Below are 24578 nucleotides of genomic sequence, written 5' to 3' on the forward strand. Positions count from 1 at the left end.
TGACCCCATCTGCTAATGTGAGGTCAGAGCACGTCGGCTGGGCCGCCAGCATGGGAGAGGGTGCAGGGAAGGCTAGATCGGTACCAGGCGGCTGATGATTATTATTATTATTATTATTATTACTATTTATTATTTGTATTATCATAGCACCTAGGAGCCCTAGACATGGCCCGGAACCCCACTGTGATAGGCAGAACAAAAAGACAGTCACTTCCCTAAAGAATTTACACTCTAAGTACTGTAAGTGGATTTAATTTATCCACCAATGATGCTCCCAAATCTCACAGCCCAAATGGGTCTCTAGAAGGCCATGTGGGGAGCTCAGATCACAGACGGGGGTGGATGGAGGGACTCTCCTATATATACCTTGTACAGCTGTGTTCCCCTGTAACTCAGCAATAGCTGTACATGGTTGTTAGCCTGTGGACTACTGCTCCTTCTCGTGTTAGCAGCCTTGATAGCTATCCTTGCTGTACCCCAAAGCCGTGCCCTCCATCCAGTTCGCTATGTTCATGGGGAGTGGTGCCTGGTGGGAAGCAGAATGAGCCCACTTAATTGTTTGGCTTAGAAAAGCACCGTGGAGCTTCTCACACCCTTGAAGGAGATTAAAAATGGCCTGGCTGGCAGTACACCCAGTTTAAGAGGGGGGACCTGTAACCAAACCAAACCAAACCAATCCACTAAGCATGCATCGCAAACAGGAAGCCCCTACTCTGTGCGGTGGTGCTGCTCATCAAGCACTCTAGAGCCAAGGGCAGACAGATTGCACACCTGTGCAGTGCGTCCCCAGGAGCTGTCCTCTGCAGAGAGGACATGTTTGGGAAGAATGAGTTTTAAACTAGCTCCGTTGGCTCCCAGCAGAGGCTGGAAAGCTAGGTTCCCGAAGAGCGATGGAGGAGGACAGAAGGGGTAGCTTATACATTAGAGGGCTTTTATTTGATAGGAGTCGTTAACATAAGAACATAAGAAAGGCCGTACTGGGTCAGACCAAAGGTCCATCTAGCCCAGTATCTGTCTACCGACAGTGGCCAATGCCAGGTGCCCCAGAGGGAGTGAACCTAACAGGCAATGATCAAGTGATCTCTCTCCTGCCATCCATCTCCATCCTCTGACGAACAGAGGCTAGGGACACCATTCTTACCGTTATAGCATCTAGAGGCCCCAGCCCCTTGGTGCTAGGAGCTGTACAAACATGTAACAAGGAGATGATTCGTGCCCCAAAGCGCTTACAATCCACACGGTCTCTTTTCCTCCTCCCTAGGTTATTTCAGGTGATCTGTACGCTTCACACTGCTCACCTCTCAGCCAATCTTCTCCACCCCAACATCACAGCCAGCGAGAACAACGTTCCATCCAGTCTGACACCTCCTGTACCACTCCACCGCAGGGCAACTGTGCTTTCCCTGGTACCTGACTCTCTGCACTGACAGCTTAGAGCCCCTGAACCATCTCTGCCCCCCTCCGCCGCAGGGGAAAGGTGCCTCCCAGGAGTTCCAGCCTGCAAACCTCTGCACTGCCCTGGTTTAGGCAAGCAGACCATGTGCTCCTAGGATCTCGCTTTTCACCAGCACTTTTCGCCCTCACTCAGAAAGCGGAGACAAGTTAAAACTGCTTCGATGCCGTCATCCTGTACGCTTTCCTCCTCCCGCTGCTTTTGCAGCAGGTATTCCCAGGGCACCCAACCCCATTGGGAACATAGCGTACCTAGCAACACTTCGCCCAGACGAGCCGTCTCAGCCAGCAGGGTCAGCAAGGATTTGGAAAATCTGATCTCACCTGTTTAAATTTTAAAAAATCCTCTTCTTATGTAATTGAGCGAACGAGAGCTTCAGGGACTGTGAAGCACAACTGGCATGGCCTGCAGTTAACGCAAGCAGTGACAAGAAACCCCCCATCCATTGGAAATATTCCTCCCATCCTGGGCGTAGAGTCCGGTGCACGAGAATGCGGTACTGGAAACAGAAAGGAGGTCAGCTTACCCTTGATGCTTTACTTCCTCACTCATTTTAAAACTAGTGGAATCTCCCCAATTAAATCTCTGCGAGCGAATCTACCTTTTGCTGCCCCGTGGTCACAAACGTTTTCTTTCACTCTGGACTGCACTCTCCACGCTTCGACCTTTACGCGTTTTAGCTGGGTGTGTTTCCATTCGTCTTTACCCTCCTAAGGCTTTCAGCTGGAAGATGTATTTACAGTGTAAATGTAACAGGACCTGACACACAACCTCAGATAATTAAATGTAACAGCCCTCTAGTTAGTAGCCAGGAGCGGCTGCGTTCCATCAGTTAGCTACGTGGAGAATACCGTGTGCTGTATTTGACACATTAATGAATGTAAAGTGTTGCTTGTATTTATTATTCCCAGGTGCTCCACAGCTAAACAAGAAATATGTAACCAGCTTTTGAGGGCTACTTTGGAGGTGCTTTTCAGTGGTGCTATAATTTATACCCATAGGACTCCAGGGTAGCCTGAAACTTGTCAGTCACGGGCAGATAGTTTTTTTTTCTAAGAACATACCTGAGTCCTTAGTTGTTATCTCTGTTCCTCCCATCGTCCCTTTCTTTTTCCCACCCTGTATCCTCCCCCTTCCCACAGTACAAGGATCATAAACTTTTCCAAATATGCTTGTTCTTTTTTTTCTTCTTTTTAGGCCTGTTACTGAATCGAAGGGACCCAAAGCCTGTGTTGCCCCTGCTAGGACTTGGAACTTATTAGGAAAATAAAACGATGCTAGAAAAGGGGTGTGGCTGATGAGATTTTATCAGCTATTTCTTGGTGTGCCAAGGTGGGTGAGGTAATGTCTGTTGTTGGACCAGAAGATGGTCCAATAAAAGAGATTTCCTCGCACACCTTGTGTCTCTCATATCCTGGGACCCTGTATACATACTTCTGTGGGACTGGGCGTGTAATGCAAGTGCCTGCTTGTAGGGATGGTTTAAACTACACAGGGATGGTTAGCTCAGCTCAGATGCAGTGTCTGGTTCTAAGTGGCATTTCTACTTTTCTAGCATGGTAGAAATGAAGCATCAGGAACACATCCTCAGCCAGGGCCGCCTCTAGCATTTTTGTCACCCCAAGCAGAAAAAAAAAAAAGCCGCGATCGCAAGCGACGGCAGCTCTACCGCCGCTGCAGTCTACGGCGCCAATTCGGCGGCAGGTCCTTCGCTCCGAGAGGGAGTGACGGCCCCGCCGCCGAACGGCCGGATGTGCCGCCCTCCTCTTCATTGGCCGCCCCAGGCACCTGCTTGCTAGGCTGGTGCCTGGAGCCGGCCCTGTCCTCAGCTGCTGTAAATCGGCTACCGTTGACTTTTGCTTTACGCTGTCTGAGGGTCTGGCCCTGGGGGACTTGACAGAGGTCAGAGGGAGTGAGGCCAATATTCCATGTCTCTTTCAGCAAACAAGAAGCTTATGCAGCCCTCGTTACATATAGCAAGGGACAAATGTGCTGATACCGACTGTCCAGTTTAAATGCCTAAAGACGCAGGGCCATGGTGGATTTTTCTCTTGATGCACGTGGTTAAGGCGGGTGGGAGGGTGCAGAGCGTAATGTGAACAGCAGAGTTTTCAGAGGTGTTTTACGCATAGTCCAGTGGGCAATGCGGAACTTGCTGGCTCTTTTCTCTACAAGTTGGAACCTCTGCCTCCCCCCCTCTTTGATTCCTGCTCTTATGCTAGAAGTAAGAAAAGCACCACTTGGTGAAACTCCCTAAGCAGAAAATCCTCTCTCCAGTGCCCGGTGCTCGTGCAGATGATGCAGGCTGATGGACAGCCATCAGTGGAGCCTCTTTGGCCAGGTAGGGCACGTTTGCTGGGCTGCTTTCTTGTAGGTGGGGAATGGTTGGCGTATATTCATGATTACAGACCCACCAGTCCAACCTTCCTCACAACTCCTATGCAGCAGCCTGGAATGATTCTTCATGGAGCCCAGGTCCATGGTAGATGTGGAGAGGACACAAGTTGAGTGGCACTTCTGGCTCTCTGAGCCTTTGGGGTGGGGCTAGATGGCCCTAAAATCTGATCAAGTTTTGGGACAGATCGTTTGGGTATCGTCATAATCCCGGGGAGCATGCAGGGAACACTGGCACCAAGCCACAGGATTTGCACACGTTGGTTTGCTACCCTGTGCCGCCTCTTCGTGTTGATTTCTGGACTCCTACAGCTGCCCTCTGTGGCGGCTGTGAACCAGGAATTACCTCTCTGTCTGTACCATGGGAAACCCAGTGTGGTTTACTAATGCGGCACCTTGAGACACTTTGTTCCTCACAAAAAGCAAATTTACCAGCCAAATGAACTTGCGTGTGAATTTTTGCACTCAACATCAATGGACTTACAACTTTCATAAAGCTGTGTGTGTGTGTGTGTGAGAGATTGTGTGTGTGTGTGTGTGTGTGTGTTCATTCGTTGCTCATGAGCATTTATCCTGAGGAGAGCTGATAGCGCTCTACTCCAACCCCATCCCAGGTCACTCGGGAACCCGGTGGCCCCATTTCGAGCAGCCCTGTGGACTCTGGAACAACAGTCCATAGATTCCCAGGCCAGAAGGCACTATTGTGATCAATGTATAAGACAGGCCAGAGACCTGCCCCAAAGCAATTCCCAGAGCAGATTTTAGAAAAACATCCAAGCCAGCACTTGGCAGCTTTCAGTGTGTGTGTGTGTGTGTGTGTGTGTGTGTGATTGCCAAGTGTCTTTGCACCCGAACCCCCTAAATTGCACATGGCTCCAAGCACCCACTCTCAAGGGCTGGTCCCTCAGCTGCTGTAAATCCTCATAGCCCCACTGCCTGAGGAGCTAACCCTATGCCTTTTGCCACTCATGTTTGCTACGACAGCGAGTGGAGGGGGGATTGACTGCATCAGGGAATGGAGGATTGGCTACCTAAGGGGTGTGAAGTTTAAGGAATGTAACTTTATAATGTATCCAGGTGAGTCGACAGCTCTCGTGACCACAGGATCTAAATGGCTCCTGTGAGTGAAAAGATGCAAAACCATGACAGATGTAATTCCTAGAGCCAAACTCAAATGAAAAGAAAAATTGAGATCCAGATAAAATAGAGGTTTTCAGATAAATTTATAACGGTCTGAATTTTGCTACTGAAGTGGCCTTAAGTTGACCACTTAAGTGATCTAGTTTTGCCACTTAATTGAAAATTGCAACTTCGGCTGTCCGGATTCGCCACTTATGCACTGTGGTCCTCTTAAGTAGAACTCTTAAGTAGCTGAGACCACTTAAATGGCATAATTATTCAATAAACCTCTGTTCAAACCATTACAATATATCTCTTCCTCTCTCTCTTTTTTTAAATCACTTCTTTCAAACAAACAATTTGCATCCTGAAAACAAACTAGAGTCAGCAATGGTATTCCAGACAATTATAACTAGTTTTCAATTCAATTTTTATTTTTTTTATCATTTCTATGGATAATATCGCTGTTTATTTTTAAACATTTTTTTCTGTTTTTATCAATTTAAATTTTCACAGTTGAGGGAAATTATGGAGGGGGCAGACAATAATTATTTAATTGACAGTAGACGTTGAGATTCAAAAAGTTAGTGTTTTATAATCGTTCAAACACAAGGTTAACATCACACGTCAAAGTATACAAAGTAAATATCTTTAAATCAAGCTCTTAAGTTCTCAAGCAGCGTTTTTCTTACTTTGCCTAGCAGTGAATTTCAATCATCGGTGGAAATATTTGTTTGTTGGTTTGTGTGTGTACAGAGAAATTGACATCTACTAACATTGACCAGTCCAATCCTCCCACCCTAACTATGGCAGCCGAGGAAAAATAAGTGGCACAAGGGGCAGAGTTCAGGGAGAGCAGATCACCTGGCGAGAGAGATGCAAATCTCACTTACATGGAAACTCCATGCAAACTTCAGACCACTTCGGCTGGGACTTTTCACATTACATAGCAAACCTGAGGCCACATAAATGGTAAACTCCAGACAAGAAATGCAATAAACCTCTCCCTTTTTATTCAACAGTCTGTTTTATACAGATTGCATTGACTAAAGAGCTCCAGTTTAAAAAAAAAAAAAGCAAGGCAGTTACAATGGAGGGGGAGTTAGTGATCCAGACAGGTAGAGCCGGATGTCAGAACCTGCCCAGGGCTGTACCTGGCAAGCAAAAAAAATATTTGAGGCAAAAATCCAGACCACTCCAACTGAAAACCTCCCCCTCTTACATTCTCTCACTTGCTGTCTCTGTAACTCTAACTCTAGCACATTTGAGGAGATCATTTATATGAAAGATCCTGCACAAAATAGAGGGAGATTATTATTTAATTGAGATGTACCACTTGTACGTCCGAGTCCCTGCTACCTACCAGAGATTTGTTTGCCAGTAACTGGTCACTACCAGAACATATTTTCGGTTAAGTTCTAGTTCAAAAGACTCCCTTAATTCTTAAAGTGTAAACAGAGTTGACTAATGAAGCAAACTCCAGCTGTGATTGTCAGGCCAGCTGTGTGTGCAGGTCTGAGCCTATGGCTCCAGCCCCCAACGAGTTACACCTGATCTTCTAGTTTCACTTTCAGAAGTAGGAAGTTCTCAGTTACAGGCAGCACAGGCGCCTGTTCCAGCACTGAGCTAGCATCACACGCCCCCGAGCGTTGATTCGAAAAGATGATGTGCAGGGCTCGGGACTGAAGACATGGGACTGAAAGTCCCTGCTCTGCTGTGGAGAAATTCTATGGCATAGCAGCCCCACGCTTGGACACAGCTTTGTTTGGAACAGGGATGGAACAACATGTCAGGAAGCGCTTGACCTTCCTGACCTCCTTCTGGAACAAACTCTGGCCAAACACCGTCTCTGCTGACAGGCCCTCGCAGGGGTATTTTGATCCTGATCCTGTCGCCCTGCGGCCAGACCTAGAGCCGGATCCTGTCCTCCCCAGTGCCTCTCTCTTTAGTGCGCTGTATGATTTCAGAGCCAGGAGTGCAGAGGAGCTGAGCGTCAGCCGAGGAGACAAACTCTGCGTCCTCAAAGAAGAGGGGGAATATGTCTTAGCCAGGAAGCTTAAGGGGGAACCAGCGCTGGGCTACATCCCTGCTAATTACGTGGCAAGGATCAACGAGGAAACCTCCCACCAGCCGTAAGTATCTGAATCCCAGCTCTTCACTGTGGCTTGTGTGGGGATAATCTTTTGTAAGTGGAGCACAAAGCGGGGGGAACTACTGCAAGCTGGATCTCACGGCACCAGTGCTATATATTGGTCTAAGGCCCTGCAGAACTGGGCACCGGGAGCTCTCCTCCCAGCTAGGGACAAAGGACAACGGCTGGGCCTGCTGCCTCTACATTGAGGCTGTCCCCAGTCAGCTCGAATTGCAGCATTGTCTTGTCTCTCTTTTCTTTGTAATTTGCATTTGGTATTGTCGGCAGTCAGGGCCTAGGGCACACCACAGTTATTGGGCTGGGGAGTGGAACCGGCGCATCGCACAGTTCTGGGCCAGGGCAGAGAGATGTCTGAGCTGTTTGTTCTGTTTGTAGAGCAGCTACCACAACAGGGTCCTGCTCCAGGCCGGGGGCTCCTAGGTGCTCTGGTAATACTAGTAATAATGTTCCCTGGCAGGTGGCAGCCAATGGCCTGCTCCACTCACAGGTTCTGTACTCGTGTTGCTCTGTTGGTTAGGGTGTGATTTTTTTTTTTTTAACTGAAATAGTGATGCTGGTAAACCCCCTGCCTGGACACCGATACCAGTCTGAAGGGGTCTTGTCCCAGGTATAGCTATTCCCCTTCCTGTTTGAGAATACACTGTACCAGGATACATCACCTTTCTAGTGGTATAGCTGCCCTTTAGACCAGGGGGCTTAGACCGGTTTGATAAAGCAATGCCACGTGTGTGTGTGTGTAGACAAGGCTTTTAATCCCTCTTTGTGCTGCATCCATCCCCAAAACCGCCGCTTGTCCTCTTCTCCCAGACTGGGGGGAGCAGGCCGGGGGGGCTGAGGCTGAGCAGACAGCTGTGGCAAGCTTGGCAGAGGGAGGCAGCTGCCATGCTGAACCCCCGAGCCCCACCAGACAAAACCCCTGTTTCGGCACAGCCAGTCGAGTTCTCCAGCTCAGGGGCTGGCACAAGGGGACACTGTAGGAGCTCGGCACAAGGGGAGGATGTTGTGGAGTTCCAGCAGCAGCAAGCTACTCCTGCACCCCGCTACCCCCACAACAACTCCCCATCGATACCTTCGCAGCAGCTGATTTTAAATTTAGAACATTCACCTCTTCCTGCCCAGTGGGCGAGTGAGTTTACTATTATATAAGGCAGCGTTTCTTTCCCCACTCACAATAATCCAGTTCCAACATGCTTTGTGAAGTACACCTGAGACACTTCCCTTCTCCCAGTCTCAGGCCCGTGAGTCAGTCAGTATCATTAGCATATTACACACACGCTGGAAGCAAGCATTGTGAAAACTCCTAGTGAACTCCCAGTAAAAGTTTCTCCTCCGGTCTTTCAAGTCTATTCAGGTGGTATCTGAGCTCTTACTTATCTTCCTGAATATGGAATCAAAGGGGTGGAGGATGGAATGTGGATGACAGCATCCAGTACACACCACAGTCAGTTTTCAAAGTGAAATCACTTTGCATTTTAAAATAAATAGGTTTCCGTTCCATTTCTCCATCTCATTAAGATCAAATTGACAGGATGCCGACAAAACAAATGGTTGTGTGGTACAGCCAGAATCTACGTTTTTCAGCACCGATAAAATAGTTTGACTTAATCAAGCTCCAGATAGGGCTGAGCAAGCAGTTTGGGGGCTGAACTGAAAAATACAAGGAAAAATTGATTTTTGGGGAGGGTTTTTATCAAAATGAAAAAATAATTGCAGGTTGGCGGGATCAACATTTTCTAAACAATTTTCTAAACAACATTTTCTAAACAAACCAGTGTGCCATTTTTGAATTTTTTCCCAAAAATCTTTTTTTCCAGCCCACACTGTCCACCAGATTCAATCTGAATTCACAGGTAGGGTTGGTCACCCCAAAACTGCATTTTTCAGTGAATTTAGTAATTGCCAAAAAATAAAAATTTCTCCAACTCTCCACACAACCCATGCAAGCCCTAGTATCAATGGCAGGGTGGGCATTGTACCAGTAGTCATCAGTATATACCGATGCCTGTCATATGCCAGGGGCATGACCCTTGTGTAGTCCTGACCCTCATCCACTGATTGGGGCTGGGTCAGTCTCTTCCCAGCACACCTGTGTTTCACACCTGTATTACAGGTGACACAGAGGGTAAAGGAACCCACCTTTTCTTACTGGTGGTATCAAACCTCAGTTTCGATCTGGAGTGACAATGTTTGGTGGTAGTGCTTGTGTAGAGCATAAACCCACAATGCAGTTTAGTTGTTATGACTGGCAACGCACCAGGACAGCAGAAGGCAAGTCCAGGCAAAGCTTCATTGACAAATTCATTCATGGGCCCCATGAATGAGAGTAGCTGATTTAGAATAATTCCAGGAGAGGAGTGAAAGTCACTAGTACTCCTATGTGGAAGAAATTGATCCTGAACCTGTGGAGTGTACTTGGCTCCATTGATGCTATACATTCTCACTTTCATGCCTCACCAATTCATAGTTTCTTTAATAATCTGCAGCCAGCAATAATCAGTGTGGCAGAAAGAAATTAGTGGGGCCTACGCAGCAGGCTCCCCATTTCTGAAAAACGGCTTCTGAGTTTGTTACCGAATAGTATCGTGAGTGCAGTTTTGCAGGAGCAAATAATCTGATCTCACTAAGTCGTCCAACTCGCTGGCTGCACCCACACAGCACCTGGTAGACTGGGAATTTCAGAAGCAGTAACTTAGCTCACTGAAATCCAGGGGCAAAACTCACCGGCGCCTTCTTAGCAGAAGCCTTGCGCCTCCGCTGAATGTTTTTTGGGACTCCCACCTACGTATCCAAGTATTCTCAAATACACCTGCAATTGTTTGCACCCCACCACCTGCTCCTAGTTATCTGGGGCTGCAAGATTGATGGCTGAGTTGAGGCCCATATATAGGGCACTACCAAATTCACAGTCCATTTAGTCAATTTCACGGTCATAGGATTTTAAAAATAGTAAATGTCATGATCTCAGCTATTTAAATTTCAGATACTGCTACCCTTACTTCTGCGCTGCTGCTGGCGGCGGCGCTGCCTTCAGAGTTGGGCAGCTGGAGAGCGGCGGCTGCTGGCTGGGGGCCCAGCTCTGAAGGCAGAGCCACCGCCAGCAGCAGCAGAGAAGTAAGGATGGCCTGGTATGGTATCGCCACCCTTACTTCTGCTCTGCCACTGGCAGGACGCTGCCTTCAGAGCTGGGCACCTGGCCACTAGCTGCCACTCACCAGCCGCTGCTTTCTGGCTTCCCAGCTCTGAAGACAGTGCAGAAGTAAGGGAGGCAATACCACGACCCCTCTAAAATAACCTTGGGATCCCCCCTGCAACTCCCTTTTGGGTCAGGACCCCCAATTTGAGAAATGCTGGTCTCCCCCGTGAAATCTGTAAGCACCCAAAAGACTATATTTCGTGGTGGGAGACCAGATTTCATGGTCTGTGACGCATTTTTCAGGGCCATGTATTTGGTAGGGCCCTACCCATATACCAATCAAGGCCAAGGATTCTTTTCAGATTCAGTCATTTTATTTTCAGGAACTGCAGCGATGCATTGCTATTCACAGGACAGTAGCTTCTTGCCGCCCTCACCTGTGGTCAGGTCCCCCTTGTGCGAGGGGATGCCCCTGCACGCAGGCATGACGCGGTCCCTCTCTGCGGCTTGCAAGCTAACTAAACGCGAAAGATAAATTGTGGGAGGGAAAACTGAAGGGAAGTGACTAGCCCAAGCGGTAGAGCCAGGAATTGGCCCCGGGCTGGTGCCCTAGCCGTTAGCCCACATTGCCTGCTATTTTGGAAAATAAAAGTTAGAGGCTTATCCAGAGGGGTGTGACTTTGGAATGGAAACACCAACCTGGTTGTAAGGGCGACTGTAGATAAATCGGGTTCTGCCCCAGCCAGTAGGTAGCCAGGATTCCCCCAGCTGGCTAGAATGCTGAGGGCAAGACTGCGGCCCGTGGGAGATAAGAAGCCTTTCACCCAGGTGTAACACAGGTGTAACACAGCGGCTGGAAGGCCAGGGTCTGTGGACGAGCCTGCTGCTCACAGCAGTGTGTGCACTTTACACCCTCCTACGCAGCCGGGCAGTGGGTTGTCTTCACCTGCGGCCTGCCTGTGATGCTGTGATTCTGCTCCCATCGCAGGCGGGGGTCTTGATGGCACCGCCTGGCCCCGGGCCTGGCAACCTACGTTCATTTTTCGTTGACGGGGGTGAATGTGCGCTTGCAGCTTGCCCAGAACCTTCACGCTAGGTGAAGAGACGGGAGGGGGTACGGTGCTAACAGCCTGGGAGGAAGCAGCTAGCCGGGATTTATTGCAAGTGAGCCTGTTGCGGGGGAGCGAGACCAAGAGCCTGTCAGATCCACACCCCATCAGCGCTTGTGGCTGAGGCAAATACTCCCTTTCCTTCTCCCTTCTGTGCAGTTACACCAACCCCAGGACAGGCTCAACCTGTCTTCCCCCCTGCCCCTCCCAACAAGAACAAACAAGCGAGGTACAAACAAGAACAGGACATGCCAGCTGTGCCTTGGGCCGAGTATACGAAGCTGCTGGATGGATCAAGTCACTGGTAAACGCAGGCTCCGGGGCAGCATTCACCCGGCCCCCTTTGGGAGCCTCTCCCCGTGCATGCGTGGGAGTGTGCCGGGATACTAACAGACCCTTTCACTGCTCATCCCTTTGTAACAAACACCAGGGCAGCTTTCTGCAGTCGAGTACCCTGGCGTCTGCCTTTACTCATGTATTGGCTGGGAAGCAATGACCTCGGACCCTTTCCCAGATGATTTTTAACAATAGATTTGCACAAATTATAGGACTAGAGGAGTTGGAGGGGGAGGACGGAGCCGGGATCCACTTGCGTCCATCAGAATTCCTCACCGGCAGGATTTTAGGAGCAGTGCAGTTTAGGTTAGTAAGCTTCTTGGGGCAGGGACCGTCTCTTTCTGGGTTTGTACAGCGCCTAGCACAGTGGAGTCCTGCTTCACAACTAGGGTCCCTAGGCACTATGATCATACAAATAAAGAATGTCATAATTAGAAGAGTGGTGAGAAGAGACATATAATAGGGTTCCTGGCCCCTTGCACCCTTACACACACACACTGGCCACGTATACATTTGAGTGTACAAATTTTAGTACCCATGCCTGTTAAGATGGGATAGTCCTGATCGGGCTCTGGGCAGGGACTGTGCAAAACGTCCCTGGTGCGGTGTTTAGTGAACCCTCCGCACTTCAGGAGCTTGCAAGAGTTCTGCTTCATTCTGTGTCCAATTGCAATTGGCTGTGCCTGTAACAAAGAGCTTCCCGGAGCCCTGTGTCTGTGTCTGGGAAGCTCAGCCCTTAAAGGTCCTGTCCCCAATAGCACACTTTGCACAGCTCTGCCCAGAGCACCTCACACCTGCCCTGCCTTGCTCCTCCAATCTTGGGCTTTGTCTTCACTACCCGCCGATCCGGCGGGTAGCAATCGGTCTATCGGGGATCGACTTACCGCGTCTAATGAAGACGTGGTAAAATCGATCCCTGATCACTCTGCCGTCGACTCCGGAAATCCACCTCGGCAGGAGGCGGCAGCGGAGTCGGCGGCAGCGCGGCAGCGGTCGACTTTCCCGCGTCCTCACCGCTAGGTAAGCCGACCTAAAATACGCAACTTCAGCTACGGTATTCACGTAGCTGAAGTTGCGTATCTTAGGTCGGACCCCCGCTGCAGTGTAGACCTAGCCTTAGACCTCCTTTGGTCAGAGACTGACGATTGTATGGCATTTTGCCAAGCACAGGGTAGTTTTATGACAGGACAAAGAGAAGAAAGACCGCCAGCACATTTTTACTTGTGACCTAATCCATATTTGACCCTGGATTTTCTAGAACTGAAGGGCAAATAAGTGCCTTGTTTTAAGTGCTACCAAACCCTTCTAATTCTTCCTGGTTCCTTAACTGCTGAATTAAGATCAACATGACCGGTGTCTTTGGTGGAGTTCAGTGTTTATAGGAGACATGCCATTGGTTCTAAAGACCGGCTCTTCTCTGGGGCAAAGCGCCGGGCTTCCCTGTACTCTCCTCTGGAGTCCAAAGAATGAAGGAAATAGTTCAATGTTAACAAGCTGTGATACCAGATAACAAAAGGCCCAGGTGAAACTGAGCTAATCAGTCAACAACAGCTTCTGAGCCCAAAGGTTAGCAATGACGTCAGTCAGACGGTGCGATTGTTTGCGGGTGCTCCTGTCTCTGCACTGGAAATCAGCTGTTCTGCTGCTCATTAGGCAGTTGCACAAACACAAATAGTGATAACCACAGTACTATGGGCTGGAACTCAAGAACCAGCGTCCCTGCTATTCCAGCAGGGAATGAATGTAACATGGTTCATACCCAAGGGGAAGGACGCTGTGTGGGAGACATCAGAAAACAGCGTGTGTGTCTGATGTGACTAGTCCAGGGAGCGACATTATACATTAAGGAACAGAAATCGACATCAAAGGGCAGCGCCTTCAATCCTGGGGCATGTGCCCCCGCAGTGGGTGTGGGTGAAGCTAGCAAACTGTGCTGCTGGCTTGTATGTGTGCAGCCACAATATACATTACTGAACTGAAATCCACATCAAAGGGCAGCTCCTTGAATACTGGTGAGCATGAGCGCTGGAAACTAGCAAACCTTTTCTCTGGCATTTGCCTGGGCATCCCTCGCACCAGGTGTTCGGTGGGCTAAGCAGGGCTGGGTTACAGATGACAAGGTCTTTTCAAAACAAAGGAAATGGTCGGTTGGACTCCGCATCCAGCCCCACGTCCAGGCAAACACAGTTACGCACCAATATAACCCACTAAACGCCATTCCTAAGAAATGCCAGATCATACAACTTCAGCAACACCCAAGCAAGGGATAAATATGCAAATTAAACCTGCCGGCAGGTGGGGGATTGTTGCTATTCCCTGCAGGTCTCCTAGTACCTGGGCTGACAGGTGCAAATGCTGGTCTGTGCCTGTGCATTACCCTAACCCATGCAGGTTGTGCCTGCTGCAGCAGATAGCTCTTTTTCTAGGAAAAGAAGGAAAAGGCACATTTCTCTCTTGTGCACCCTGGGCACTGGCCACCCCATTTTTACTTGCTGGTTATCAGGGGGCTGGAGTTTTCTTCATCAAGTCTTTTATTACCTGCCTTAGGAGGTTTTACTGGTGTCCATCACCCCCGTATCACGCGACCTTCTGCATAAAACAGAGTCGCGCCCGTGAGCCCACCTGGGCCAGATCCTCAGCTGGCGTCGATCAGCATAGCTCTGTTGAAGTCAGTGCAGTGCCGCCGATTAACCCCAGCTGAGGACCTGACCCTCCTTCGCTTGTCCCCTGGCGCATGCTATGGCTAAACGTAGCCAGCTGCAGCCACACAGTGCAGAGCCCAGCACAGTCCACGCTGCCCATTTAGGTGCATTATTGGGTTTTACTCTGACTCATCTCGTCTCAACGCCTCTCGGGGCCCGGGCGCGGCGAGGGTCTGTCCTGGGGGCTCTGCCGCTCTGATCGGCCTTTTGTCTTTCTTGCAGCTGGTACTTCAGAGGAGTCAGTCGAAACGAGGCCCAGCAGCTCCTTCTCTCACCGCCCAATCAACACGGCTCCTTCCTCATCCGCGACAGCGAGAGTAACCGGGGGGAGTATTCTCTGTCAGGTAACCCCGAGCACTCCGCGGCGTCCGGCCGTGCTGCTCTGCAGCTGGCTGTGGTTCATTTCTGCCTTCGCGCCACAAATGGGGCTCAGCGCTGCCCAGGAGCAGAGGGTGGCACAGCTGGTGGGAAAGGGAAGGGAAGATGGTTGTGAGCTACCTTGCCACCTACCTCCATCCTGGGGCCGGCCAGAGGCCAAACTGACCCCTGGCACAATTTAGATCAGCCTCAAGGTGCTTCTTGGCAGGGTCAGTTTTATGTTCTCTCTCGGTCGCCCTTCTCTGGGCTGTGCCAGGCCCTGCTATAGATTCGGTAAGATGAGGGGAAAGGGAAGCGATCAGCATGTACCACATGCAAGTGGGAGAAGCCCCTGGGCAAAGGAACATTCTGCCTGAGGACCCGGGCTCACCAACATGCAGGGATGTGTTTAAAGCGGTTTATAGCGTCCTGTTAAGAAGGATTCACTTCAGCTCTGAAAAGGGACAGAAAGCCACACCAATGGCCATTGAGCGCCCTGCGTATCTATGCAAATATTGATCGCTGAATCATTGTGGGAAAGGAAAGTACAGTGCTCTCATTCAGGGATATGAAAGCCATAAACAATTTACAGCTTCATAAGACAGCTTCATAGTCCTGAGCTGCAGGGTTTATTTCCAGTGGTTTGTTCTATTGTTCTGTGGATTGTATAAAAAAAAAAAAAGAAATTCCCGCTTTAAGCTATCAGGGCCTGATTCAGATCTGATTTACAGTGATGTAAATTCATAGATTTTAACACCAGAAGAGCCCATTTTAATCACTTAGTCTGACCTTTGGCATGACGCAAGATAAAGAACCTCACCCACTAATTTCTGCATCACGCCCATAAACTCTGTTTGCAAATTAGCATACAGTGATATTCAGTCTTGACTTAGACTTCAAGTGATTGGAGATTGCACCATGTCCCTGGGTAAATTGTTCCAATGGTTAATTACCCTCACTGTTAAAAATTTACCTCTCCAGTCTGAATTTGTCTAGCACAGGGGTCGGCAACCGTTCAGAAGTGGAGTGCCGAGTCTTCATTTATTTACTCTAATTTAAGGTTTCGCATGCCAGTCATACATTTTAACGTTTTTAGAAGGTCGCTTTCTATAAGTCTATAATATAGAACTAAACTATTGTTGTATGTAAAGTAAATACGGTTTTTAAAATGTTTAAGAAGCTTCATTTAAAATTAAATTAAAATGCAGAGCCCCCCGGACCGGTGGCCAGGACCCGGGCAGTGTGAGTGCCACTGAAAATCAGCTTGTGTGCCGCCTTTGGCATGCGTGCCATAGGTTGCCTACCCCTGGTCTAGCGTTAGCTATCAACCATTGGATCTCGTTGGCCTTGGTCTGCTAGATAAAGAGCAGTCTACTATCTAATCTCTGCCATATGTTAGTATTTAGAGACCATTTATAGACCAAGTCACCTGTTAACCACCTCTTGGGTAAACTATCTAGATTGAGCTCTGTTAGTGTGGAAGTCAGTGTTGTTACACTGGTGTGAATGAGAGCAGAACTGAGGCCAGAACCAGCAACGCTCAAGGGAGGGGACTAGGGCTGGTTGCATGGGTGACTGAACTCTGTTTCAATTTCTCCTTTGTTTTTTCCCTCGCAGTCCGTAATCATGCTAAAGTCAGTCATTTCCGGATCTGTAAGGGGCCTGACGGAGGTCTGTACATACAAAAGGGACAACCTTTTCCCAGCATGGAGGAGCTGCTCACCTTTTACACAGTAAATTGGAAAGTTGTACAGAGCCCCTTGTTACAACCCTGCATCCCTAAGGTCTGTGTACACAACACTAGTGTCAGCTAGTTTCTTTCACTCTTACCCTCATCTTAAACCTGATGCTCACCATTTGGTTGCTGGCCTGGGCCGTTCTCTTTCTTCATTATTTCATTTTAGTCTTGTAACTTGTTCTGTGGTTGTGATAGGGTAGGGAGCAGGTGATTTTGGGTTGAGCATTAGCCTGCTAAACCCAGGGTTGTGAGTTCAATCCTTGAGAGGCCATTTAGGGAACTGCGGTAAAAATTTGTCTGGGGATTGGTCCTGCTTTGAGCAGGGGGTTGGACTAGATGACCTCCTGAGGTCCCTTCCAACCCTGATATTCTATGATTTGCTGGGGGACATGCTGGCCATTAGAACAGAGGCATTCTGAAGGACAACGCAGGCGGTTTCATATAGAACTGCTTGCTTTTTTTTTTTTTTTTTTTTGGTCAAAACTTTTTTTTTTTTTTTGGGCGCCAAAACAAAAATTAATCAGAAAACTGTAAAAATTCTCCAGTGGGAGAAATGGGGCCAGAATGAAAAAAAATCAGTGTTCATTCTGTCAAACAAACAAAAAAATCAGTGAAAAAAAAATGTTGACAATGAAAAACGTTTTGTTCAGCATTTTTTCACAGAAATGTGTCCATAATTTTTTGAGCAGCTCAATTTTTGACGCTTTATTAAATGAAGAGTTTAAGTGTCCTTTTAATATAGCTGCCCTCTTATCCGTCCATCAGCCTCTTTGCTTTCAGGCTCTGCTGTTAATTATAAGGCTAAGGAGTCTGTCTTGTTCTGGAGCTTTTATCTGGTTTCCCTTTCTTCAAGTTGAATTGCACAGGGCTTTCTCAAATGCTTACTCCATATTCAAGGCCAGCTTTAAGGTCATTGGTTCCAATTCGGAGTGAAAAAGAATTTGAGATGTAGGAATTTCCCCTGGAACAGAAACTCCAAGTTTCAACCAGCTCTACTGAGAAATTTAATTTGCAGGGGACAGAAACCAGTTTCCTATATCTTCACTGAGCACCCTCTTAACATACAAATTAATATTAATGGTGCAGGTGGAATGGTCTCTCCCAGTGATCTGAGTGGCTGCTTCCCGCTGCATACCCTTTCCAGCAGCTTCTCTGCCTTCACGCTTCCTGCAAGACCTAACCGCCTCCTGAGAGAGGCCAGAGCCCTCCGTATCCCTTGAGGCTTTGTAGTTCCTGGTCCTAAAATGGTGACAGATTCCTGCAGTCTCAAAGTTCTGTTCTCATGGGCATTTCTGGCTCCCAAATGTGCCCAGTGCTCCAAAGGCAGCAGCCACTGCAAAGGATTCTGGGACACATCTGAGCGTCAGAAGTGCACACGGAGAATCAGGATGAAGAGGTGCTGTTTGGGACTGGCCTGGATGCTGACTTCGGTTGCTTTCTCAGCCTATGCCCAAGTCTGCCCTGGTTCATAAAGCTGCCTCTACCAGACGGCGCAGGCCTGAAATGAAATGGTCTATGTGTCTATACGTTTAATACAGACCCCTCCGGTGAGAGATGCATGGGAACGGCCCCGTTCAGAATTCACCCTCGGGAGGAAACTGGGGGAAGGATACTTCGGAGAGGTGTGGGAAGGATTGTGGAAGAACATGGTGCCAGTTGCCATCAAAATCATAAAACAAGGTGCGTGGATGTGAAGGCAGGGAACATTAACCATGCGCCACCTCGTCTTTCACTCACTGCCATGAAAGATCTCTCCAGTCCGTTTCATTTCCCCCTTGATCACCCAACCTCTCATGTCAACAATCAGACTGAATAAACTAACCGTAGATAGGATCTCCTGCCTGGTGTAGTCGGGCAACCCTAGCTCATAAGGCTACTTGCCTGTAACACATCTGCGCACACCCAGGGCCGGCTCTAGGCACCAGCAAAACAAGCTGGTGCTTGGGGCGGCACATTTTTAGGGGCGGCATGGCCGGCGCCAGAATGCCGCCCCTAAAAATGTGCCCCGGCCACCCTAGCTCACCTCCGCTGCTGCTGCTGCCGCTCGCGCGCCGCTACTCGCCCTCCCTCCCAGGCTCTCAAACCTGGGAGGGACGGGGAGATCCCGAGCGGCCGCGGCGCGCGAAACAGCCGTTCCGCGCGCCACTGCCACTCGGAGTCTTCCCCTCCCTCCCAGGCTCTCAAACCTGTGAGGGAGGGGGAGATCCCGAGCAGCCGCGGCGCGCAAAACAGCCGTTTCACGCGCCGCTGCTCCCCCTCCCTCCCAGGCTTGAGAGCCTGGGAGGGAGGGAGAGGAGCTGCGCCCGCGCCGCGGCCACTCGGAGTCTCCACCTCCCTCCCTCCCTCCCTCCCTCCTAGGCTTGAGAGCCTGGGGGGAGGAGGCAGGGAAGGGGCAGAGTTGAGGCGGGGCCGGGGGTGGGGTAATTAAAAAACGGGGCGGGGGGGTGCGGCCAAAATTGTTTTTGCTTTGGGCGGCAAAAATCCTAGAGCCGGCCCTGCACACACCCATTCGAAAATCCAGTCCGATCTACGCTGAGGTCTTTACAAAATGGCTTCCCACCCCCGCTCCCCACAATCACTCTGGAGGCCTCATGGTAAGACACTACACTGTTGTGTGAAACAGGGGCTCTCAACCTTTCCAGACGACTGTCCCCCTTTCAGGAGTCTATTTGTCTTGCGTACCCTAAGTTTCACCTCACTTAACAACTCCTTGCTTACAAAATCAGCCATAAAAACACAAACGTGTCACAGCTCACTAGTACTGAACAATTGCTGACTTCTCATTTTTACCAGATAATTATCAAATAAATCAATTGGAATATAAACACTGTGCTTACATTTCAGTGTGTCATATATAGAGCAGTATAAACAAGTCATTGTCTGTATGGAATTTTAGTTTGTACTGACTTCACCAGTGCTGTTTATGTAGCCGCTTGTAAAACTAGGCAAATATCTAGAGGCGTTGATGTACCCCCTGGGAGATCTCTGCGTCCCCCCAGGGGTAGGCACTAGTGTGGAAGTCCCTGCTGCACTCAGCCAGCTACCTGAAAATGGCATCTCAATCCTAACCAGAACAACCTCAATAAATGTTACTGTTAATGAGCTGTGAGGGAATGGGGTGCGTGAGCGCCGAGGGGTGGGGCTGGGGCTGGAAAGCTCCCACAGTCACGTGGAGAAAGCCAAGATATGAATGGCAGGATGAACTTAGCAAGAAACTTACTCACCCCGGCAATGTCTCGGCTTCCTCCACAGCTGACATGAAGGCGGAAGATTTCACCAAAGAGATTCAGAATCTGAAGCGGCTGAAGCACGAGAGGTTGATCCAGCTCCATGCCGTCTGCTCTGTGGGCGAGCCCCTGTACATCGTCACCGAACTCATGAGGAAAGGCAACCTGCAGAGCTACCTCAGCAGTCAGTACCACCCTGCCCTAACTGCCTAGCGCCGCGTGGGGAGTCACCCGTGTGGCACTGCCGCTCTGGGCACTCGAGTCTCCCGGCACTCGAGAGCACCGCGAAGGGACTGCGAGGCCCAGCTGGGTGCCTCTGCCCTGCCCAAATTAAAACGGCAACAACACACTAATGTCAAAAGAGGCAGCCCGCCAAGCTCTGCTTTCATTTACATTGGGGCGAAGGCAAGACAGCTCCATCCCAATCGATGGAGCAATTCCCATGTAAGGGAAAGCAGAATTTGGCCCCGGGTACATTCTAATTCACCCTACATCGGCCGGGGACAATTTGCCATTTTAAATTTTAAAGCTGTTATAGAAGCCCTCGCCCCTACCACCAGTAACCACGCAACAGGCCTCTTTGCAGAAAAGCCTCAGTTGTCCTGAGCACCCAGATCTGAATGTAAGGCCTGGTCTTCGCGCCGTTTTTGGCACTGGTATAACTCCCTTGGTCGGGGGTGATTGTTTTACTGAAATAGATATGCCAGACTAATACCTCGTGTGGGTTATAGCAGTATAATGCTGTCTTATTCCAGTACAGTTTATTCCCCTTCCTTTCAGGAGGGTGGTACTGCTCAGACTATACCAGCGTAGTGAAAGCGGTACAACTTGTGTAGGTTGGCAAGGCATAGGCTTCCTCAAAGCTCCTGCAGGTTTGAATTCCTGCCATCGCTTGACGCCCCTCTCTAAGAAGAGCTGCTGTGGCGCGTTGAGACAGTCGCGCAATCCGAATGGCGTGCTGCTTTGTAGTTCATCGACTCCAAAGGCGGTTGTTTCACTGTGGGACTGGGAGAGGGAGTTTTCAGCTCCCCAGTTTGCTCGGCCACAGCCTCTGTTGGAAGCGAATTGCCAAAACTTGTGCATCTGAAACTGACAAAAGGGCAAGTCTCCTGTCACCATCTTGATGAGTCAGCCGTGAAACTGCACGAAGAACATGCCTGTGGTGGTGTTTATTTCTCTCGTTCTTTTCTTTCACTCCCCCAACCAGGAAATAGTTGTTAGGGAAACAAGTCACACAGCTCCCAGCTGGGACCTGTTCTTTCCTAGGTAACGTCCTCCATTGACTAATGGGACCTCCTTTGGGGGTATGGGTCCAGCAGGGCTCATTATCCAAGGAGTAGCAACTCCCAGCCAAGCGTTAGACTCCGTGGCTCCTACTCCTAACAGGGAACTACTTATGAGGACCATCTTCCTCACTGCAACAGAGCTCACAGGGGTCCAGCGCCTGCCAAGCTCTGAAACACGCACTTAACGTTACAGACATGGAAGTCAAGGGGAACCTGCACGTGCTCATAGTTAAGCGTGTGCATGAGTGCTTTGCAGAGGTGGGGGCCGAATAACGAAGGCTACACACGTTCATGCTCTGGTATAGGAATGTGATATATGGAGATATACCTATCTCATAGACCTGGAAGGTCATCAAGTCCAGCCCCCTGCCTTCAGTAGCAGGACCAAGTACTGATTTTGCCCCAGATCCCTAAGTGGCCCCCTCAAGGATTGAACTCACAACGCTGGGTTTAGCAGGCCAATGCTCAAACCACTGAGCTATCCCTCCCTCCATAACATGTGTTTATTTTGTCAGTTCCTAGCGGCGGGTCTCTTTCCCAACAAGGATGTACTGATTCCATAATGTGCTCTGTGAGGGTTTTAATGGATCAGCCTAAAACAGAAAGTGATTTTGGTCCTTCGAACACTGGTTTAACAGGTCTGGAAGGGAGGGCTCTGAGCACACTCCACCTGATCAGCATTGCTTGCCAGGTGGCCGACGGGATGACGTACCTTGAAGAACAGCACATCGTTCACAGGGACTTGGCCGCTAGGAACATCCTTGTGGGAGACAACCTCACCTGCAAAATCGCTGATTTTGGACTCGCCAGGCTCCTCAAGGTTGGTCTGCTGGAAACTGTTGGTCCCTTTGCCTTGCTTATTTCCACATTCCCTTCCCTGTCCCCAAGGGGCTCCCAGTTCACACTGGAACCTGCTAGCCCCACCCTTGAGGCTTCTACAAGGTGGCACCATCCTACCAACTGGTTAAACCTAGAGACAGCTGATTAACTGGCTGGGGGGGGGTTGCCTTTGAATGCCACAGAACAGACAACTCCACCTCTCCCCAAACACTGACTCCTACCTCCGCTCAGTCCCTGCCTGCCTAGAGGATGAGAAACTAGCGCCAGGGATCCGGCCTTGGCTGTCCCGGGTTGACAATGCCCAGAGCTAGAACTAGACCGAGGGACTGACACATGGTCTCCAGTTACATCGCGTGTGGCAGGACGCAATTTGGTACGTGCTCTGCTCGGCTGTTCTGGGTCTCTGCCAAATCCGTGTCGCACTGTTGGGGGGAGAGAGCTGTAGGGCTAGTCAGGGTTACTTGAGATGGCAGTTTAGGCCTCTCCTGCCCCCGTGCCTTTGAGAGGGGGGATATTGTGTTTGTTTCCCCTGTGCTCATGGCCCATCTCCTGCTGCTTTTTAGGACGATATTTATTCCACCAGCGGCAGCACCAAAATCCCAGTGAAGTGGACAGCCCCAGAAGTAGCAAACTACCGCACCTACTCGCTGAAGTCCGATGTTTGGTCCTATGGGATCCTGCTCTATGAAGTCTTCACGTACGGGCAGACCCCGTATGAAGGTATGGAGCCCACCCTTCCCCCTCCTCTTTGTCCGGCCGTGCTGCCTTTCAGGGGTTACTGTGCCCCGCTCTTTCTGGGAGCGCCCTTCACGGGGCGTCTACGCAAGAAAAGCGCCTGTGGTCGCAACGCTCGGAGCCCAGGTCAACTGACTCGGGCTCGCACTGCGGGGCTAAGCGTAGATATTCGGGCTCGGGCTGGAGCCCAGGCTCTGAAACCTGGTGAGTGGGGAGAGTCTCGCAGCTCCGACCTGAGCCCTAATATCTCCCCAGCTATTTTCAGCCCGTGGCACAAGCCCTGCCAGTCCGAGTCAATTGCCCCAGACTGAGACTCGGTGCCACGGATTGGTTTGGTTTTTTGCAGTGTAGATGTCCCCTCGTTGTGCTCCCCTTACACAAGGCTGCTGTCCTCTGGCTCCCCACCTCACCGACACCCAGCAGACCTCCCTGATGAAACGTGCTCCCCTCCCCTGCCCCGCCATCCAGCCTTGCTGCAGGGAAAAGAGGCTTTCAGCACAGTGCATGGAGTAGCTACTGCATGGCCAGGAGGCAGCCTTGAGAGTTGCTTGACACAGGTTTCACCACACATGGGAGGTGCACTTGATGAGGGATCGAAGGTGATGGAGAAGCCGTTCCATACAGGCTGGCTAGACTCTTCACAGCCACCCTGAGCCATTTGAGGGGATAAACTCCACAACGTGATGGTGAATAGGGTCATTGGAGTTTCTTGTTTCCTTACAGGAATGACGAACCAAGAAACTATACAGCAAATCAGCATGGGCTACCGCCTCCCCCGGCCAAGCACTTGCCCTCCTGAGATCTATAGCGTCATGCTGGAGTGTTGGAAGGGTAACGCTGAGGAACGGCCCACCTTTCTCGCTCTGAGAGAGAAACTCTGCTCAATTTACAGACGGGTGCACAATTCGCTCTCCTGATGGAAATGGCCCTACACCCCACCCCCATGATTATTTGGGGTTCCATTCCCATGCCCAGCAAGTGTAGCAGCACTGCTGGGAGTATCCATTGGCTACCCGTGCAGGACTTGAGTCCAGCGGGCATTCTTGTGTTGCACGTTTCAGATGAAGATACACAAGGCCTTCTCCTTGGGAGGGACAGAAAACCGTGCTTCATTTTGGAGAAGTTTAGCCTCCTTGCTATGGTCTGGCTGCTACCTCCACAAGAGGACTATTCATTGTAGATGTGGTACAGCAAAGATGTCACCCTGGGTATAAGAAGTTCTTAATCTAAACAGCACAGCAGGATTTCACAAGCTACCCGCTGCGTTGAAAGTGAAGTTTCCCGTTTACTTTGTGTGTGTAAACTACTGATGGCTATGGATTTATTCACGACGTGTGTCTGATTTATTTATTGATCAATGCATGTAAACCCACCCAGTTTTCACAGCGCGTGCGGACAATGTAACTGTTCAGTGTACTTGCTAATATCAGTGGCAGGATCAGACCTGGCCGGGTTGTAGTTCGCGGCAAGAAAAAGCCGTGTAAAGCCCTGCTTCTTCCTGGGGGTTTGGAGACATCCAGGCATCCCACATATGGGCAGGATTTGAGTCTCAGATCTGCCTGGACTTTTTCCTCTATGCCTGGAACTGCCAATTACTACTCCCCCCGTTCCCCACAATTTGGACCCACTCAGATATCATTATATTCCTCTAACCATCATCCTCCCTGCCCCCTCCTGGTGTATATTATTAAGCTCTCATTTGTCTGTCACGTTCCTCATTTAGACTGTAAGCCCTGCAGCAGAGGAACCTGGCTTCTCGGTGTTCCCCAACTGTGAAACCATAAATCATCATCATCATTAATTCATACTCCAGGGAGCGCTGAGCCTGATCTCCCTGTCTTTTAGCACCACTTAGTGGCTGCCTGAAGTATGACATTCTTTTTATTTGTTAATTGCAAATGTTAACTGTACATTTTCTGCCTCTTTAAATACAAGTATTTTAACCAACTTTCTCTGTTTTTCTCATCAAAGTATTGGAGGAGGATCTGTGAAGCTAT

General features: G+C 49.7%; 1 protein-coding gene across 1 annotated transcript; it reads left to right on the plus strand.

The window, feature by feature from the left end:
• Positions 1-6742: 6742 nt before the first annotated feature.
• Positions 6743-23498, plus strand: SRMS (src-related kinase lacking C-terminal regulatory tyrosine and N-terminal myristylation sites). Its single transcript, XM_065413923.1, has 8 exons — positions 6743-7098; positions 14621-14742; positions 16373-16539; positions 18032-18173; positions 19746-19904; positions 21645-21826; positions 22410-22566; positions 23305-23498. The coding sequence occupies exons 1-8, from the start codon at positions 6743-6745 to the stop codon at positions 23496-23498; spliced, it is 1479 nt and encodes a 492-aa protein (XP_065269995.1).
• Positions 23499-24578: the final 1080 nt, after the last annotated feature.

Source organism: Emys orbicularis, chromosome 12, assembly GCF_028017835.1.
Source record: "Emys orbicularis isolate rEmyOrb1 chromosome 12, rEmyOrb1.hap1, whole genome shotgun sequence".
Lineage (NCBI taxonomy): Eukaryota > Metazoa > Chordata > Testudines > Emydidae > Emys > Emys orbicularis.

Excerpts from the sequence above, each read along its gene's own strand:
- SRMS (XM_065413923.1), top strand. The coding sequence starts at position 6,743 with ATGGAACAACATGTCAGGAAGCGCTTGACCTTCCTGACCTCCTTCTGG. Across the intron at positions 14,743-16,372 it reads GGGGGAGTATTCTCTGTCAG|TCCGTAATCATGCTAAAGTC; the intron begins GTAACCCCGAGC and ends TTTCCCTCGCAG. Across the intron at positions 22,567-23,304 it reads CGGGCAGACCCCGTATGAAG|GAATGACGAACCAAGAAACT; the intron begins GTATGGAGCCCA and ends GTTTCCTTACAG.